Source organism: Saimiri boliviensis, chromosome 4, assembly GCF_048565385.1.
Source record: "Saimiri boliviensis isolate mSaiBol1 chromosome 4, mSaiBol1.pri, whole genome shotgun sequence".
NCBI classification, from domain to species: Eukaryota; Metazoa; Chordata; class Mammalia; order Primates; family Cebidae; genus Saimiri; species Saimiri boliviensis.
The window spans coordinates 151,443,990-151,461,424 of record NC_133452.1 but is presented as its reverse complement, the minus strand read 5'-3'; the positions used below and the strand labels follow the sequence as shown (position 1 = coordinate 151,461,424).

General features: G+C 46.7%; 1 protein-coding gene across 3 annotated transcripts in view; it reads right to left on the bottom strand.

Moving 5' to 3' along the window:
• GFOD1 (Gfo/Idh/MocA-like oxidoreductase domain containing 1) overlaps window positions 1-16,072 on the bottom strand; it is a 129,122-nt gene extending 113,050 nt beyond the window's left edge. Inside the window, exon 1 of one of the 3 annotated variants that reach the window (XM_074398455.1) lies at window positions 16,051-16,072. Coding sequence is in view for 1 of the 3 variants with exons in the window: in XM_003927337.3 (XP_003927386.1) it covers window positions 14,706-14,958 (253 nt within the window). In the remaining 2 variants the exon portion in view is untranslated. Of the gene's footprint in view, window positions 1-10,571; window positions 14,662-14,705; window positions 15,671-16,050 lie in introns of those variants that run through there. The other 2 variants (XM_003927337.3, XM_074398453.1) reach the window with 2 other exon arrangements.
• Between the last annotated feature and the right edge of the window lie 1,363 nt (window positions 16,073-17,435).

Here is a 17,435-nt window from a genome sequence, read left to right as displayed (position 1 = left end):
AATTTAGGAAACTTCCCACAGCACATCTTCTTCTCATTAATAATAGAGTCCTTACTAATAAATCCTGAAAGCAGCACCGAGACCTTGCTAAACCTCTGCTAATTAGTGTTGAGACACCCATAACCCAACGTGGAGACTATCAACACATTCCCAGGAGAAAATGAAACACATTCACAAGTTGGGGTTGCTCAAAAATCCATGTTTAGATCTCACATGACTGCTTTGTCGGTTGCTATATCGATTAATGCTGTCCAGTAGAACTTTTGGCAATGATGGAAATGTTCTATGCTGCATGGTCCAATATGGTAGCCACCGGTCAGCCACATGTGGCATCTGAGTGCTTAAAATGTGGCTAGGACAACTGAGGAATTTGTATTAGTCTGTTTTCATGCTGCTGATAAAAACATACCCGAGACTGGGAAGAAAAAGAGGTTTAATTGGACTTATAGTTCAACATGGCTGGGGAAACCTCAGAATCACAGTGGGAGGGGAAAGGCACTTCTTAGATGGTGGCGGCAGGAGAAAATGAGGAAACAGCCAAAGCGTAAACCCCTGATAAACCCATCGGATTTTGTGAGACTTATTCACTATCACGAGAATAGCACAGGAAAGACCAGCCCCCATGATTCAATTACCTCCCCCTGGGTCCCTCTCACAACACATGAAAATTCTGGGAAATACAAGTTGAAATTTTAGTGGGGACACACCCAAACCACATCAAAACTGAATTTTTGATTTTATTTAGTTTTACATATGTTTAAGCAGCCACGTGTGGCTAATGGCTATCGTACTGCATAGCACAGACCCAGAGGGTATCTGGTATGTAGCTGGCACTCAGTACATCTTTGTTTAAGGAAAAACATAAATGGACAGTAGTTCACCATAAGAAGTTCTGATTAAGCAGGGTTCTCATATTTATTGAGTCTTCATTTTAAACAAAGCCCTGTCTAGGTCAACAACCTTCTGAGATGGGTACTTTTATTATACCTGTTATACAGATAAAGAAACTGTGGCTCTGAAGAGTTAAGTGAGGAGCCCACAGCCACACAGCAATGGCCAGCCAAGGATTCAACCCCAGGCAGTGCCCACACACTCATTTCTGCAGTGCCTCCAGCTTTCTGCAGTCTAATGGGACAGCCTCTTCAAACTGCCTTTTATTGACCAAGAAAAGCTTCAGAAGCGTCACTTTACTTTCACCAGAATGACATCACATTAGCCAGGAACTTTTCCTTTTGAAATAGAAAAATGAAGATAGACAACTGTTGTCACATCTGGGGATCTTTAAAAGCCGAGCCAGAGCAGTAACTTTGGAAGGCTCTGTGCTTGACTTCTGGATCCCATGTCAAGAGTTAACTATTTGTTCTACCACTGTGGCACTTCCTCAAGCCATCTCCCAAGATGACAGACTACTCTGAGAGAGCCTCCCAATCATCATGTCCATGAGCTCTCAACTGTGAACACTGAGAGGTGAGAAAGGGAGGTGAGAAAGGGATTTGAGACACCCGTGACCCCAATCCAGGGTTTGTAGACCCACCCACCATGAAAGATGGGAGAGGCATGTCCATATGTCATATGCAAATGTCCTTCTCCAAGGAGATTATTGCATCTTTGCTCATCTAGTAAATCATAACTGCAGCCAGCCCTGACCCTTGCACCATCAGGGATCAACTGTATAAGAGAATATGAGCTCCCACTACCATCCAATGTAAGCACCATACTAGGGACTGGACACCCTTCAAAGGATTCTTTCCTCAGCTGACCCTGTTTACCATAGCATGTCCCTGACTCCATCACACACAGAGCTGTCTTGACAGCACTACTAGCTGAACCAATTTTTGCAGCTCTTCCCATGCCCTCTAAGGCAGCCATTTGGGCTCCTCTTAACAGGGTCCTTTCCAACACTCCAGCAAGCTGCTTGCCTTGACTGACCCCAGAGATCTGTAATCTGTGGCTGTCATCATTAGAGATACAGAAGGAGAGAAAGATGCAAGTAACACTTACTGCTGATAAAGAACACTTACAGAATTTTAGACATTCTTAAACCATTCTAACTTTGCCCTCGTAGGTCAACTGCAAGCAACACAGTTCATCTCACAGAACCAGTGGTTCCTTGAGGAGGACTTTACATCATAGAGCCTCCCATGTCTTTCTTTTCAATTATTTAAATCCTACCCGCTCTTCTGGGCTCAGCTGAAGACCAACCCACTTTTTCCAAAAGGTCTTTTGGGACTTTTTTAGCTCTCAGGAATGCCCCTTTCCTCAACATCCACTATCCACTATCTGCAGCATCCACTATCTGCAGTGCCACCTTCTCAGTGACCCACCAAAGAGGGGCAGGGAACCCGGGAAGAGTATGGCCTTTCCTCACTGGCCCCACTCATTTTATCTCTGATGTCCAGCCCAAGTTCCCCACTCAGCAAAGCAAATGTGCAGCAGTAAACTAGAAGCAATAATTCCCCAGCTCTTAGAGGAAACCCCTTCCAGGCCCCCTGTGCTGCAAGTGTCTCATTCAAACACACAACACTTTTTTTTTTTTTTGAGATGCAGTCTCAGGGTTCAAGAGATTCTCCTGCCTCAGCCTTCCAAGAGCACACACACTGCACCTTTCCAAGTACCTGGGACTACAGGCATGCACCACCATGCCTGGCTAATTTTTGAATTTTTGGTAGAAACAGGGTTTGGCCATGTTGGCCAAGCTGGTCTTGAGCCCCTGATCTCAAGAGATCTTGTTAAAACATTTTTGCCATTTTTTCCTCTTTGCCTTAGTGCCTTTTGTAGACTGGCTCTAGGAAGCTACCCAGGTGATCGCCCTTTAATCCAGTAATGGTTTTTTGAGGGGTTACTCAGCTGCCTCAGGCAAACTCTTCCTGACATTGCATACAACCATTCACCTGCACTTCGTCATGTATCTCATCGCATTGCTGTGTGTTTGCCTACGTGCTCTTCTTTCAAGGACAAAGACCACGTCTCACTTTATAGAGCATTTCTCACCACAGCTAACATAGTACTACAGGGATTCAAAAGGCGTTTACTAACTAAAAATAAATAGAAAAAAAAAGAAACACCCTCCAGACACTGGGCAGAATAGGTGGTTAGAAAATCCTACTGGAAGATAATCTTCAAGTTGGAAATGCCACCGGCAGAGGGTTCAGAGCACTCTCACAGCCCCAGGCAACACCAGAGCCCCAGGCATCAGCGCCCCCTCACCTGATAGTCTTACTCTTCTACTCCATAAACGATTTCAGGGAACACTTGGCAAAACTAATTTTACTTGGGTTGGAGAATTAGTTGTACTAATTCCACAATCAAAAATAAGAGGAAGTATATGACAACTAAAATTAAAAACTCTACCCCTTCCCCAAGTGAAGTCTGCTACCTCAACAAAATAAGAAAATCACAAAGCCAATGCTTACAAATCAATAAATGACAAACAACCCAATTTAAAAATGGGTATGAGATTTGAATAGTCATTTTATTAAAGAATGTGACTGTCTAATAAACACATGAAAAAATGTTCAACATCATGAAATATTATTAACAAAATGCAAATCCACGTCCTAACAGATACCTCTACATACCAACTATAATGGCTATGATCAAAAAGACTGACAAGGCTAGGCATGGTGGCTCACCCTTGTAATCCCAGCACTTTGGGAGGCCAAGGCAGGCGGATCATTGAGGTCAGGAGTTCAAGATCAGCCTGGCCAACATGGTGAAACCCCATCTCTACCAAAAATACAAAAATTAGCTGGGCATGGTGGCACATGCCTGTAATCCCAGCTACTTGGAGGCTGAGGCATGACAAACGCTGGAACCCAGGAGGTGGAAGTTGTAGTGAACTGACATCATGCCACTACACTCCAGCCTGGGCAATGGAGGTTGCCAAAAAAAAAAAAAAAAAAAAAAAGACTGACAATACCAAGTGTTGGTGATGATATCAGAAAATTAGAACTCTCCTTCCTACATTGCTGGTGGGAATGTAATCTGGTACCACTACTCTGGAAAATAGTTTGGTACTTAAAAAGTTAAATATATACAGACTATACAACTTAGCAATTTCAGCCCTAGGTATTTATCCAAGAGAAATGAAAACGTGGCTCCACAAAGATTTATATACAAATGTTCACAGCAGCATTATTCACAACTAAACACTAGACGGTGAAGGGATAAACAGAATGTGGTATATCCACACAATGGAATATCACCCAGCAATAAAAATAAATGAACTGATCCCTGCAACAACAGGGATGAACATCAAAAACATTATGCTAAGTGAAAGAACTCAAGTGTAAACAACTACATACTTCATGATTTCCTTTATCTGAAAGTTCTAGGAAAGGCAAGCTACAGAAACAGAAAGTAGATTAGTAGTTACCTGGAGCCAGAAGTCGGCGGTGAGGATTGACTGCAAATTGGCATGAGGAAACAGTTTAGTGTGTTGAAAATGTTCTAGATATATAAATTTACTAAAAATAATGGAATTGCTTACAATGGGCGAATCCTGTGAAATAAAATGAAGGGGGAATTTTATGGTATGTATAGTTCAATAAAGCTATTTTTTCAAAAGTAGTGTTAAAGCTACAAACCAAATGAAGTTGGAGCTTTAAAATTTTATAGTTTCAGTTTAAGGGCATTGTGCTAATCAAAGAAACATCTTAATACTGTAAGGGCTATTTCAATTAGAAACTGGAAAAAATTTTTAAATCATAACATTTCAATGTAAGATTATTTTTGCTGCACTTTTTAAATGCCTCACAGTAGGATATTAACAATTCTTAAGGAAATTCTAAACCCCAAGGCATTCCAGATTTGCCCAAATCCTAGAAGTCAAAGACCTGCAGACAGGTATAGAACTGGTCAGCGTGAAGTGTTGCTGTGGCTCAGTGGTGAATGTGACAGCCTCTTTCCCAACAATCTCCTCAGTTCAAGTCTGAACCCAAAAGAACACTGGTTTTCCAGGTCTCCTGCTTTGAGGACAAGTGCTCAGAGGCCTGCTGCAATCCTAGAGGCCCACACCTACCAGCTGAACTAACCAGAGCAGTTTCTCCACTGACGCGTCTTCCAAGTGTCTCATCTCTCAGCTTGTCTAGCCAGGTGGCCTTGATCCAGGCAAATTCTGTATTAGTCAGGGTTGTCCAGAGAAACAGAACCAATAGGGGGTGTGTGTGTGCACGCACAAATATAGAGAGATTTGTTTTAAGGAATTGGCTTGCACAATTGTGAGGTTGACAAGTCTGAAATGTGCAGGGCAGGCAGGCAGACAGGCAGGCTGGAGACCCAGGGAAGTGTTGATGTTGCAGTTTCCAGTACGTAGGCAGTCTGGAGGCAGAAATCCTTCTCCCTCAATCTTTTCCTGACTCCTTGAAGGCCCTAAGACAGTACTTTAGCAGAAAGGGACTACATATTGTGGCACTCGTCTGACCTGCTACGCAAGCTACCCACAAGGCTCTTGGTAAAGGTTTGCAAACTACCAAGACCGTAGAACTCCATGCAGTTGGCCATGTTTATCTACTTTCCCATCATACTCTTCAAAATACATGTCTTAAATTTAATAATAATTTAATAATAACAAGGTTGTATTAATAGATTATCACATCTATTATTTTTCAGTTTTGCTACAGTTATTATCAAAGCAGTGAAATGCCAAATGTGTACTTCACAAACTGGATAAAGAACCTACACAATCAGGCCAGGCATGGTGGCTCACACCTGTAATTTCAACACTTTGGGAGGCCGAGGTGGGTGGCTCACTTCAGGCCAGGAATTTGAGATCACCCTGGCCAACATGGTGACCTTATCTCTATCAAAAATACAAAGATTAGCCAGGTGTGTTGGCACATGCCTGTAATCCCAGCTACTTGGGATGCTGAGGCACAAGAACTGCTTGAACCCGCATGGTGGAGGTTGTAGTGAGCTGAGATCATACTACTGCACTCCAGCCTGGGCAAGAGTGAGACTCTATCTCACTAAAAAAAAAAAAAAAAAAAAAAAGGAAAAGAAAAAAGAAAAAACCTACCTATACATTCAAGAAATGCTACTACATTCGTTTGTTTTGTTTTGTTTTGTTTTGAGACGGAGTTTTTTTCGCTCTTGTTGCCCAGACTGGAGTGCAGTGGCACAATCTCGGCTCACTGCAAACTCCACCTCCAGGGTTCAAATGATTCTCTTGCCTCAGCCTCCACAGTAGCTGGATTACAGGTGCATATCACCATGCCCAGCTAATTTTTGTATTTTTAGTAGAGATGGGGTTTTACCATGTTGGCCAGGCTAGTCTCCAACTCCTGACCTCAGGTGATCCACCCACCTGGGCCTCCCAAAGTGCTGGGATTACAGGCATGAGCTACTACGTCCAGCCAAAATGTCTATATTTGTAATAACTTCCACCGTCTATATTCTTAGAATCAGCACTTTTTTTGGAGTGTGCAGCCCAGATCAGAATGACTGCTCTTAACAATCCCTCCACCCCTCCAGCAGGGTGGTCTCGGCAGCATTTTGCGATGTAGACCCCATACCGTGGATAACCACAGGAAGGACTGAGCCAGGACAAAGTACCTCGTACAAGCAGGGAGAGCTGGGCACGGGGGCAGGGCTGCACCTCTCAGGTGGCTGAACCTGTCATGTTCATATCTGGGAACTGTGTGTGGACAATTTTTCACCTAACACATGAGTCTGTAGAGCAGAGGAAGCCGGTGTAGAGAGGGATGGATGAGGAAGCAGACATGTGGAGAGAAACAGAATAAAATGAGGAGGGTTTCTGTTTTCCGGGCATTACTGATGTCCTGCTGCCGCCCTATTCCTGTGTCACGTGGGATCCCCCTAAACACCCTCATTGCAAGGGATAGTAAATCTCCACAGCAGCACGGTGAGCTCTTGGTAGCCCCATCAGTACTTTTGAGTGATCATGTAGTTGTGAAGCAAGTATTGGATTCACAGCAAATATGACACTTGAAGCTTGGTTTAGCTTTACAAATAAAAAATTAAAAAATCAAATGTATTCTCTAAGTCTTGCAGGAGGGAATCATCTCTGCAGAAAACATTTTTTAAAAATCTTCGAAAGCACCATTTGGAAGAAGCTAAAGAACTACTCACTTAAAATTTTTAAATTTTTAGAAAAAAGAACTGATTTCGCTAGGGCAAAGTAAAAGCTACTGTTTATTTATTGAGCTTGATGCAGACAGCTGAGGTCAGCCACAGGGTACCTCTTCATATTTTCCCTCTCATTTTAGTTATCACACCAACTCTATATGATAGTATTAACTGTGTGTTATTGGTAAGAAAACTGAGGGTCAGAAAGGATGGGTACGACTCGCAAAGTCACACAGTAGTAACCAGTCAACCTTTACTTTCATTAATGAGTGTTATGAAGCACAATATCTCATAACATGATGCTTTTTACTGAGCCGTGATGGCCCTGAATCAAATATATAACTAACTGTCTGTGTATTTCATTCTTGGTGAAACCCTTAAAACATGCTATTGACTTCCACTTTTTGTTGTTTTTCTTCCCCAGTTTCAGGTATCAAAATGTCCAACTTCTTCATTTAGCTTCTTCTCACTCCAATGGAAACTTCTGCAGAATTGCACATTATCAAAGCCAGATATCATCAACAAAATAATCATTCAACTGCACCTAATGTCAGTTAGATCAAATGAGACTGGTGATGCTTGACTTTTCCTAACAATAAATAGAGTAATTTCTTTCATTTACATAATGCCCAAGGGCTTCCTCGGCTCTACAACAAATTGATATACCAAAAATCATTTCACTCAGTGCTCAGGGGCAGGAAGCCAAAGAGAAAAATGCAATCACCTTTTTCACACAGTGTGGAGACAGGAATAGATCCAGAGGAGACCTCAAGCAAGAACTGGAAATGCAGGGTTTGCCAGGATGTCAGAATGGCTGCTGTCCAGTCCAAGTGTACCGTGAGCATTATCTGCAGCTGTATTTCTGCTGGTGCAGCAATGCTGGCCACCAAAGTCGTCTCTCAACCCCATTTCCTCCCCGCTCCCTCACCTCTGTTCCTAGCAGCCCTCCTCAACATGAAGCAACTGCTGACACCATGAAGAAGGACAGAAAAGGGCCAATTCCTCCAGGTCCTCAGCTCATGATGCCAAACAAGCTGGGACAAGATCAACGGGCAGCAAGATCAAAGCTCAAGGGAACCCTGTGGCCTTACTCACCACCCCAAAGGAGTCTTGCAATCCCATGGAAAAACTTCACCAAGAGAGTCTGGGCTGCTGTCTCCAAATACAGGGATCACGAAAACAGCTGTCATCACATTTCACACAAGGCAACAGGTATTTTAGCAAAGTTCCCCAGCCAGGTTAATTACTCATAGCAGGGGACGTCTTCTGTTCCCAAAGGCAGAGAGCCTTCTCATCTCTAGTGACTGACTGTCCCAGTAGCCACACTGCCTGAGGACTGGACAGAAATTCTGAATCTTAGGCCCCATCTAGGAATCTGTTTTTTTTTTTTTTTAATTTTATTTTGAGACAGGGTCTCACTCTGTCACCTAGACTGGAGTGCAGTGGTTAGATCTCTGCTTACTGCAGCCTTGACCTCTGGGGCTCAGGTGATCCTCCCACCTCAGTCTCCCAAGTAGCTGGGACTACAGGCATGCACCGCCATGCCTGGCTAGAGTCAGGATTTCACTATGTTGCCCAGGCTGATCTCGAAGTCCTGGGCTCAAGCAATCCTCCCGCCTCAGTCTCGCAAAGTGCTGGGATTATAGACATAAGCCACTGCGCCTGACCTGGAATCTGTTTTTTGATGAGATTCCCCAGGTGATGTAACCACACATTAAAGTTTGAGAGGCATTTAGCTACTGCACACAGGAGGATAAGAATACTACATGTTAATTCTATTTAAAACTTTTTGCCTTCCCCCAGGCATGCATGTATTCAATGAAAATGCATTCATTTGTCATTCAATAAATATTTATAGTGTGTCTACTAGGTGACTAAGTGTCTGCCACGGCCTAAGGGAGATAAAGGTAGCCTGGCGAACTAAGCAGACAAGGGTCCTACCCTCAAATAACTCACATTCCAGCCAGGGAGACAAACAGCAAGCAAGAAAACGACCAAGCAAATGAAAGAGCTCATCACACACCGAAGAGTGTTACCAGGAAGGGCAAGAGGATGACAGAGGCAGGATTGAGGTTGGGGGAGAGCATTTTAATTGGAAGGGGAGGATCCAGAAAGGCCTTTCTCCCAAAGTAACACATTAGCTGAGACTTGAAAGTGAGAATGAGTTAGCCATTCCAAAAAGTGAGAGTTGGTAAAAAAAAAAGCCCAGAGTCAGGAAAGAGACTGGCCTGTGAGGAACAGAAAAGAGGCCAAGTGGCTGGAATACAGAGTTCAGGAGTGTGTGAAGCCATCCAAGAAGTGGGAGTGATGGACAAGGCAGGGCCATTCCAGGCCAAGAAAGTCCCGGTAAGGAGCTTGGATGTTATTCCAGGTACCATGGGAGCCACTGAAAGTAGAGAGTGACATATCTTACACACACACACACACACACACACACACACACACACACACACGCTCCTGTTCCCCTTTGTACAGAGTAGAGTAGACTGAATAAGAAACAAGACTGGACTTAGGCAGGTTGGCGTGGGCCTGTGCTGCCAGGAGCCCTGTGCTGCTCAGGACACAAAGGTGAGTGAGGCTTCTTTGCCTTGCCTGCGTCCTGGCGGTCAAAAGGCTTGCTGGGAGAGGTGCACAGGGAAATTGACCAAAATACAGTGTCATTTCAGGTTGCCAGTTAATTAGGTAATATCTTTGTTAAATGTAATCAGCACGTACTCTCTGACCAGCAATTTATACATCTAACCTAGAAACAGATTGGTGTTTGTGCAAAATGACACATGCTCAGGATTATTCATTACATGGTTATATAAGCAAAAATGGAAAACAACCTCGAGTAACGGAACTGCTTAAGTAAATTTTGATGTATCCATGCAATGAAATACCGTGTAGCCAAAAATAGGAACAATAGTATTCACATTCTGAGTTTCGTATCTTTGGGTTTATATAAAATATATGTATGTACTATATATTATATATTATAATATATATTAAAATGTGCATATATGTGTATCTACAAATATGTTAATATATGTATACTGTATATGTAAAGCTATAATATATAAATTTAATAATGCATGTTAACTGTATTAAATATAATTAATTTATGCTAATATTTTATTGCTTAATGTTGACTATATTAATATATTAAATTTATGTAATAAATGTAATACATTTAATAATATATTTTCAAAATATATTTCAAAATAAAATGTTTAAATTTTAACATATATAAATTTTTAAGCTAATACTGTTGCATGACATAAGCAAGGTCCATAAGAGTGAATGGCATGCTACCAACTGTGTAAAAGGTTTTAAAAATTCCCATACAGGCCGGGCGCAGTGGCTCACACTTGTAATTCCAGCACTTTGGGAAGCCGAGGCAGGCGGATCACCTACGATCGGAGTTCGAGACCAGTCTGGCCAACATGGCAAAACCCCTTCTCTACTAAAAAATACGAAAATTAACTGGACGCGGTATCACACACCTGTAATCCCAGCTACTGGGGAGGATGAAGCAGGAGAATCACTTGAACCTGGGAAGTGGAGGTTGCAGTGAGCTAAGATCGTGCCATTGCACTCCAGGCTGGGTGACACAGTGAGGCTCCATCTCAAAAAATAAAATAAAATTAGATTAAACTCCCACACATATCCTTGCCAGGATATACCTTGAAAAATCTTGAATGCGAGACATAAACAACTGGTACTAATGATTGCCTCCTGTTGAAAGACAGGGTCTGGGGGATATTCAGTCTTCACTGTGTACTTTTATAGCATTGAAATTTGTGGGCTGGGCATGGTGACTCACGCCTATAATTGCAGCACTTTGCGAGACCGAGGCAGGCAGATCACGAGGTCAGGAGACTGAGAAATTTGTACCATGTGAATATACCGCCAATTCAAAATAACTAAATAAAATTTAAAATTTAAATGATCACCTTAAAATAGGTACTAGGCAAGATGGGGGCACACTGTGCTGAGACGACAGAAGGGTATGTAGGGTGTGGGGGTCTGAGGGAGAAGAAGCGGTAACACGTGGGTTGAAGTCTTGAAGGGCGAACGAGCATGGATGGAGACCTCGAGGGAGAAGGGTGTTCCTGACAGAGGCCTGGACATGTGCACCGACAGGGTCCATTCAAGGAAACCCCAGCAGTGTGGGCTCGATGAAGCCCATGAGTTCAGGAATGGCTGCCAGGACCTGAGGCTGGGCTCACTTCTTCAGGATGTGAGGCTGGGCATGTCATGCCAGTCAGCTGAGGCTTTTCTTGAAAGGGGAAATGATGACACATCCACGTCTCTAGCACTCCGGAATACCTGGCAGCAGCGTGGATGGTGGCTGGAGGAAGGGCTGGGTGGGGTAGACTGGAACCTAATTCAGAAACTATGAAAGGACCTAACTTTTTTTTTTTTTTTTTTTGAGACAGAGTCTTGCTCTGTCACCCAGGCTGGAGCACAGTGGCATGATCTTGGTTCACTGCAACCTCTACCTCCCAGGTTCAAGTGATACTCCTGTCTGAGCTTCCTAAGTAGCTGGGACTACAGATGCCCACCACCACACCCAGCTAATTTTTGTACTTCTAGTAGAGATGGGATTTAACCATATTGGTCAGGTGATCCACCCGCCTCGGCCTCCCAAAGTGCTGGGATTACAGGCATGAGCCACAGCGCCCGGCCAGGACCTGACTTTTATGAGGAACAGATAGAGACTTTCAGATGACATCAACCAGGTTTGGGAACTGATTCCAGGGCTAAGATGCAAAAGGAATAAAAGACAACCCCAACAGTCTCACCTGGGCTGCCATGATCTATGAAGTGGAGCCAGTATAGCTGATGGAAGAGGAAGAAATTACTCCCAGGGAGGCAGAGTGGTGGGTTCAAATCTCTAGCTGTAGGTCCAGGAGCAATGTGACTCAAGTCTCTGAATCTCAGCTGCTTCATTTGTGAAATGGGGCCACTATCTATCTTAGAGGATTATTTTAGTCATGAAATGAAATGCTTTATACACAGCACTTACCATGCTGCCTGGCACACAATACGTAGTTAATAAGAGGCAGCCTTGGACAGTATAGAGAGTACACTTGGTAGAACTTTCTCTATAACAGAGGAATGCTTCACTCACTAAGGTAGGGATTTCGAGGAAATTTTTAAAAATTAAAGGAGGACATGTGTGATTCAATTGATCTGAAGTTTCATTTCACCGTGGTCTCTAGACAGCCCCTTACTTTGACAGGCCTGTGACCAGTTATGAGTGTAGGGCCACAGACCTGTCACCATCACTGGGCAAGCAACTCAAAGTCCAGGACTTTACCAGGATGAGTCAAAGTGGCTAGTTTCAATTCCAGGCAAACACTCGTATCTATACACTCCTAACAGCCAGACCAGATTGATAACTGTTTGGGGTTTTTGACTTTCTGTGTTGTGTGTGTTGAACCTTCAACAGTGAATGCATAATAAACCTGGATGACCACCCCACTGTGCCCTCGCAGGGGCACCCTGCAAAAGAGGGAGTTAAAAAAAGAGAAAAGAAAGGAACTCAAAACCTACCGTAAAAACATGAACAAAACCCTATTTTGTCATCACCATTATTAAGCTAGGTCTATTACGCCTCTTATCATTGGTTTTGAAGAGGTAACGGACATGTCTTGTTAATGAAATAAAAGTCACAGGGATATTTGAAAAATAAGAACAGAAGACGTATCCAGAAATGTCTAATTGGTGTCACAACTCTTGAAACCAGAGCCCCCAAATATTTTCCTGGTCAAGGTACCAGAGACAGCCAGAAAACAAGGTCATCCTTCTTCCCCAAATTACCACCCTTCTGCTCTAAGTTTGCTCTGTGGGTCTGAACCCGGAACAGAAACCACCATCTCTATGGTGGAGAAACATGTTACAATATAGTCTTTCTGATATGACCAGTCCTAAGCTCTCCAGTATAGGCAAGGCTCATGAGGGACCAGTTTTGTACGAATTGCACTAATAGAATCAATTATACCATAAGATGGTTATAAAATATTTGATATGCAAACAGCCAATATAAACAAGGGAGTTAGCCACCCAGCATAGCCTTTCCATCAAACAGAAAATAAATATTGGCCAGACTCGATGGCATTCAATTCAAGGCCACAGAAACAGGCCACAAAGGCCAGACACTTAATAAAATTAACTGACAATTAAAACTAACAATGTGGGCAGCCTCCTTAGGAATTCTATCAGATATCGCCTCTGAGTCAATAGCCAAATAGCCTGATACAAAATCCCTTTCTTTGGAGAAAGAGTTTCTACATTCTGTTCATAGCTCTTTGAAGATAGAAATAAAACACATGTATTATTTCACCTACCCAGAATCCACACACATTTTTTAAAAATAAAAGTCTTTCCAAGACTACATAACTTCCGGTTGGTTTCTGGATGTTGTCTCTGCTCCTCCCAGGTTCTTCTCTTCTAATCTGTTCTACTATATGCTGCGTCTGGTTATAAGCTTTATTCTTGTTATGAGCTTTGTGTTTTTCCTGACCAATAGCAACTTGAACTTTCAAAGAGGAGCTGCTAATTTTCTTGTAATTCTAAGATCAAAAGCAATCTTCCTGGGATTGTTTTAGGTTATGCACAAGAACTGATGATGAACCAAACATGCCCTTCTCTTTCCCCTGGGCATGGGCTGATACTCAGAGATTGTTCAGATTGCCTGGGAGTTGAGAAGAGCAGGGACTGGATGATGAGCACCTTGAACTCATCTCCAGTCGGTGGGTCAAGTGTGCCTTCAGAAACTGTTCCTGAGGGCAATTAGTGGGGGCTTTTTCTGATGCAAAGCATCCATGCCTCTGAAGTGACTCGCCCATCCCCTTAACAATTTAAAATCTACTCCTCTAAATTGGGGCAGAAGACATTTCCCGGGAGGCTGCAGTCAAAAGTTAAAACTCCCTGGTTTTATCAAATCAGTCTTTACTAACCTATGACGCCTCTGAAAACATTCTAATACAGCTCCCCCATCCAACCACTCCCACCATCCTTGCCTCCAGCGCAGACGAAATAATTCCAGCCGATGGTTGCATCTCCAATCTCACGCTAAACAAACTCACAGCACAAAGAAACAAACGACCGCAGCAGGGCGCCACAGCTGCTGAAGGGCAGGTCCTCCATCACACCCAAGAAAGCCCGAGACACGTGTGCGGCCCTTTATTCAGGCGTTTCTGGGCGCGCACTCGCCTCTCCCAGGGGCGCGCGCGCGCGCGCGCACACACACACACACACACACACACACACACACACACACAGCTGAGGACTAAGTTTCCTCTTCTCGCGGAGCACTCCATTCCCTGTTATCGGCATCTGATCTTCCCGGTTCGGATCCCCGCAACACACGCCTCCTCCAGCCCGCACGAGACACACGTGGTGAAACGCTTCCAAATGGTGCCAGGAGGGAGGAGGGAAGCGGAAAGGTGGGGAAGGTCGGGGAGAGGAAGGAGGGAGCGCTGAGTCGGATCTGGGATCTCAGATCCCGGGGGCAGCGTAGATGCAGGGTAAGCTTCTGGGATGTGGATAGGGAAAGGCAGCGGGTAAGGAACCCAGAGAAGGTTAACGGGCGGGGGTGGGACGCGGGGCACGGAGTAGAGGTCGCTCACCCAGGGTTTTGACAGCGATCTGTCTGGTGAGTGGCGGCGGCAGGTTAATGCACACCAAGTCCACATCCTGATGCAGCAGCACCTCGTCAATGCGGCTAGTGTAGAAGGGGACACTCATCTCCTTGGCCAGCTCCTCCGCTTCTTCCTGCGTGCGGCCCCACAGCGCCTTCACCGCGAAGCCCTCGTCTTTTAACAGTGGGATGATGACACGGGCCGTGAGGCTGGTACCGAACACGCCCACCCCGGGAAGCATGGCTGCTCAGAGCCGACAGGTTCTGCTTCTACTCGGATCTCCAGTCCAACAAGCGCACACACCCACCTCTAGCCAGTCCTACACCCGGCTCCTGCAGCCAACCTAGCCGCTGTGCGCCAGCCGCCGTGCACAGGGCAAGGCGCCCAGGTGCCCAGAGCGCACCGAGCTGCAGGCGGAGCAAGCTCCGGGCGCCTCAGTACGGTGACTGCGGCAGTGTCCACCACGCGGGGCTCGCGTCCTTCCTGGAGGCGGCGGCGGGAACCCCCTCAGGGCGCCGCAGGCTTGGAAGCCTCTCGGAGTCCCGGCTCAGGCGGCACTCCCGCCGCAGCGCCAGCCCGCTGCGTGCGCCCGGCCAAGGCCGCTCCATGGCCGGCTCATCACCGCGGCCGCGCCGCCGCCGCCCGGGACCTGCTCTCTCACGCGTCGATTGCGCAGCCGGCGAGTCGCACACACAAACGTATACACCCTGCCAGAGCACGGACCCGCTCCGCTGGGGAGTCTCCTTTCTCCCCCGCCCTCCGCTCAGAATGAAATAATCCCGCGGCCGCCAGGAGGCCGGCTAAGGATGCGGCCCGGAGCGCGCCGGACAGGGATCCCGAGCTGCAGCGCGGCAGCGGCGGCCACGAGCCGGCGCCAGCCTCCTCATACTGCTGCCATGTTCGCTCGCCGCGCGGCTCGGGCGGCCTCGGCCCCAGGCCGGCTCGGGCTCCGGGATCCCGCGGGGACTAGGGCGGAGTTGGCGAGTTTGGCTGTCAGCGGCCGGTGTTCCTGCACCGCCCTCGCCGCAGCGCCGCGCGCCATTGGCCGCCGCGCGCCGCCCCCGCCCCCGCCGCCGCCGCCAGCTCCGGGTGCGCGCTGCGCCGGTGCCCTGGGAGCCCAGCCCGGCTCCTCCCCGGCCCCGCCTCGCTCGCCTCCTGCCCCTCCGCTTCTTCCCTTTCTTTGCCCTCACCATCTCCTTCTCCTCCCTGCTTCACTCCAAACCCCGCCCCAAGCAAGCAAATATCTGTCGAGGCAGGGCGAGCCCTAAGAGGTTAGTCGCCTGTCCCTTGGAAGAGAGCAGTGGGCGCCTTAGCCTGGGGGAGGTGAGAGTACCCGGAGAGGTGCGAACAGCCGGTAATAACAACCTCGGCTCCCGGAGCGTTTCCTGCGTGATGAGCATCATACTAACGCCTTTCCAGGCATTGTCCCTTTAAGTCCTCGCAGCAACTAAGGTTATTGGAAACCCATTTTACCAGTGATGTGAATGAGCCCAGTGAAGGCTAAGGTGACATGTAAGCAACAGGCCTGTGATTGGAATCCAGGCCCCAGAGTCTGGGCACCGAACCGCAGACTTCTCCTGTCTCCTTGCAAGCCAGCCTGCTCCCCTCGCGTGCCCCTGCTCTGGCCGCGCACGCACGGTTCAGCCGCCTTCCTCCAGACAGTCCGGTCTTGGCGGGCTCCCAACTGCCTCCCACGTCCCCCGCCCCTACACCCGTACCCGCGTCCGCGTAGACACTGTGTTGTGGACAGCCGCAGCGGGGCAGGGGTCTCCGAGGCCGCTGTGGCACGTGTGTCTCGAGTCTGGGTTTCGAGACTGATAGGTCGCTCTGGCCAGATGCCACGCCCGCCTCCTGCTTCGGCTCCTGTTGCCGTCTCCACTTCCCGCAGACCTTACTTCTCCCAGGTTGCCCCTACCTCCACCCCCCTGCACCCTTCCCAGGCCCTCGAGGGGGTACCGGTGGCGGCGGGGGGGGTTGGCCAAGGCTGGCTTTGCACCTCTGGAGCTGTGGGGACTCTGCGTCTGTCTGGTTTCCCGCCATATCCTTGGCACCTGGCATACTGCCTGCCCTGTATGTAGTAGGCGCGCAATAAACATTTGCTAAATAAATGAATGCACATTCATTGAATGCCCACTTTGCACCCATTTTTGCCGGGAGGGGGAACTCAAAATTGAAAGGCACGTCTTCTAACAGAAGGTCTCTGGAGAGGTCATGGGTCAGGTCATGTTCATCTCCTGTCTTCAGCACTGGGTTCAATGTAGCACATGGTCTGCCACAGCACTAGTGGAAAACGTGATACTTGCAAGCGTTTGAAACAATTTGTAACAACTGGTGGTGAGGCAGGGCGCATGGAGAGAGCAGGATACCAAAAAAAAAAAAAAGCTGTGTGTGGCAATGCGGGGTGGAGGCTGACCTAGGGCATTAGGAGAAAGGCATGAAGGACATAGTGCTGGGTGGCTGGCATTAGCCTGGGGAGGACTAAGAGACAAAGAAGGGTGTTTCCCTCACCACTAACAGGCTTCTTTTGAGAAGAGGTTTTGTAAGAATCAAGGCAGGAACACCTATCTGGGCACAGGGGCAGGCAGTGGTGTCAGATCCAAGAGACGGGATATATCACAGGCTTGTCACATGTCAGAGATGGCCAGGCTCTCAGGGAGCCGGGGATGTGCAATTTGGCATAGTGGTCAGAGCACAGACAGAGCCACTGGCGTTGACTTC